Below are 679 nucleotides of genomic sequence, written 5' to 3'. Positions count from 1 at the left end.
TTTAGAGATGCTCCAGCCCAGTAGTCTGGCTCTATCAGGTCTTTATACCTGATCATTTCTCCTACATCCAACACACTGACTACGAGCAGGGGGCATTCACCTTGGTATGAGATAATCAATGTTATTTGCTTCATCTGTGAGTGGTCATTGTGTTTTGGCTCATTGGTGTAGAAGACAATCTCAATGCAAATGCTGTCACGTTATAAAAATCGTTACTCATTCACATATTTACAAATCACTGTTATTATTGCATTTAATTTGAAGATAAGTTCACATACCTGCATGTACTTGTATGTAAAAAGTCTCACTTATTACGTTATATTAAGTTATTTTGGATATTTGAACAACTTGAGTATTTGAAGTATTTTTTTTAACTACTTGCTCAAAAACCCGTCATTTAGTTTATATTTTCATTTACTAATTTTTTTTTTTTTTTTAATTTCTTGAAGTATTGTTGAAGGCCCGTGCTCTACCCATGATTGCAAGACGTAGTAAGTAAAAATCTGAATGGGAGTTAATCCCACATCTTCTATAATTTCTATAGTTTCTATAAATACAGTAAGTTGATTCAAACACTGAACAAAACAACCCATTTTCTCGGCAGAATTGCTCTCTTTGTTTTTTGCAACTTTAATGTGAAATACTGTATAGGAGTTGTTTTAGCTCTGGTATGCTTTGT

General features: G+C 33.0%; 1 protein-coding gene across 1 annotated transcript in view; it reads left to right on the top strand.

Annotated features, from left to right (window-relative positions):
• Positions 1–679, top strand: part of LOC111233409 (von Willebrand factor A domain-containing protein 5A-like) — a 17,723-nt gene that overhangs the window by 13,414 nt on the left and 3,630 nt on the right. Inside the window, exon 9 of the mRNA XM_022761210.1 lies at positions 450–491. Coding sequence (XP_022616931.1) covers positions 450–491 — 42 coding nt within the window. The remainder of the gene's footprint in view (positions 1–449; positions 492–679) is intronic.

Source organism: Seriola dumerili, unplaced genomic scaffold (assembly GCF_002260705.1).
Source record: "Seriola dumerili isolate Sdu_G_001 unplaced genomic scaffold, Sdu_1.0 BDQW01000391.1, whole genome shotgun sequence".
Classification (NCBI taxonomy): Eukaryota; Metazoa; Chordata; class Actinopteri; order Carangiformes; family Carangidae; genus Seriola; species Seriola dumerili.
This window is presented reverse-complemented; position numbering and strand designations above follow the sequence as displayed.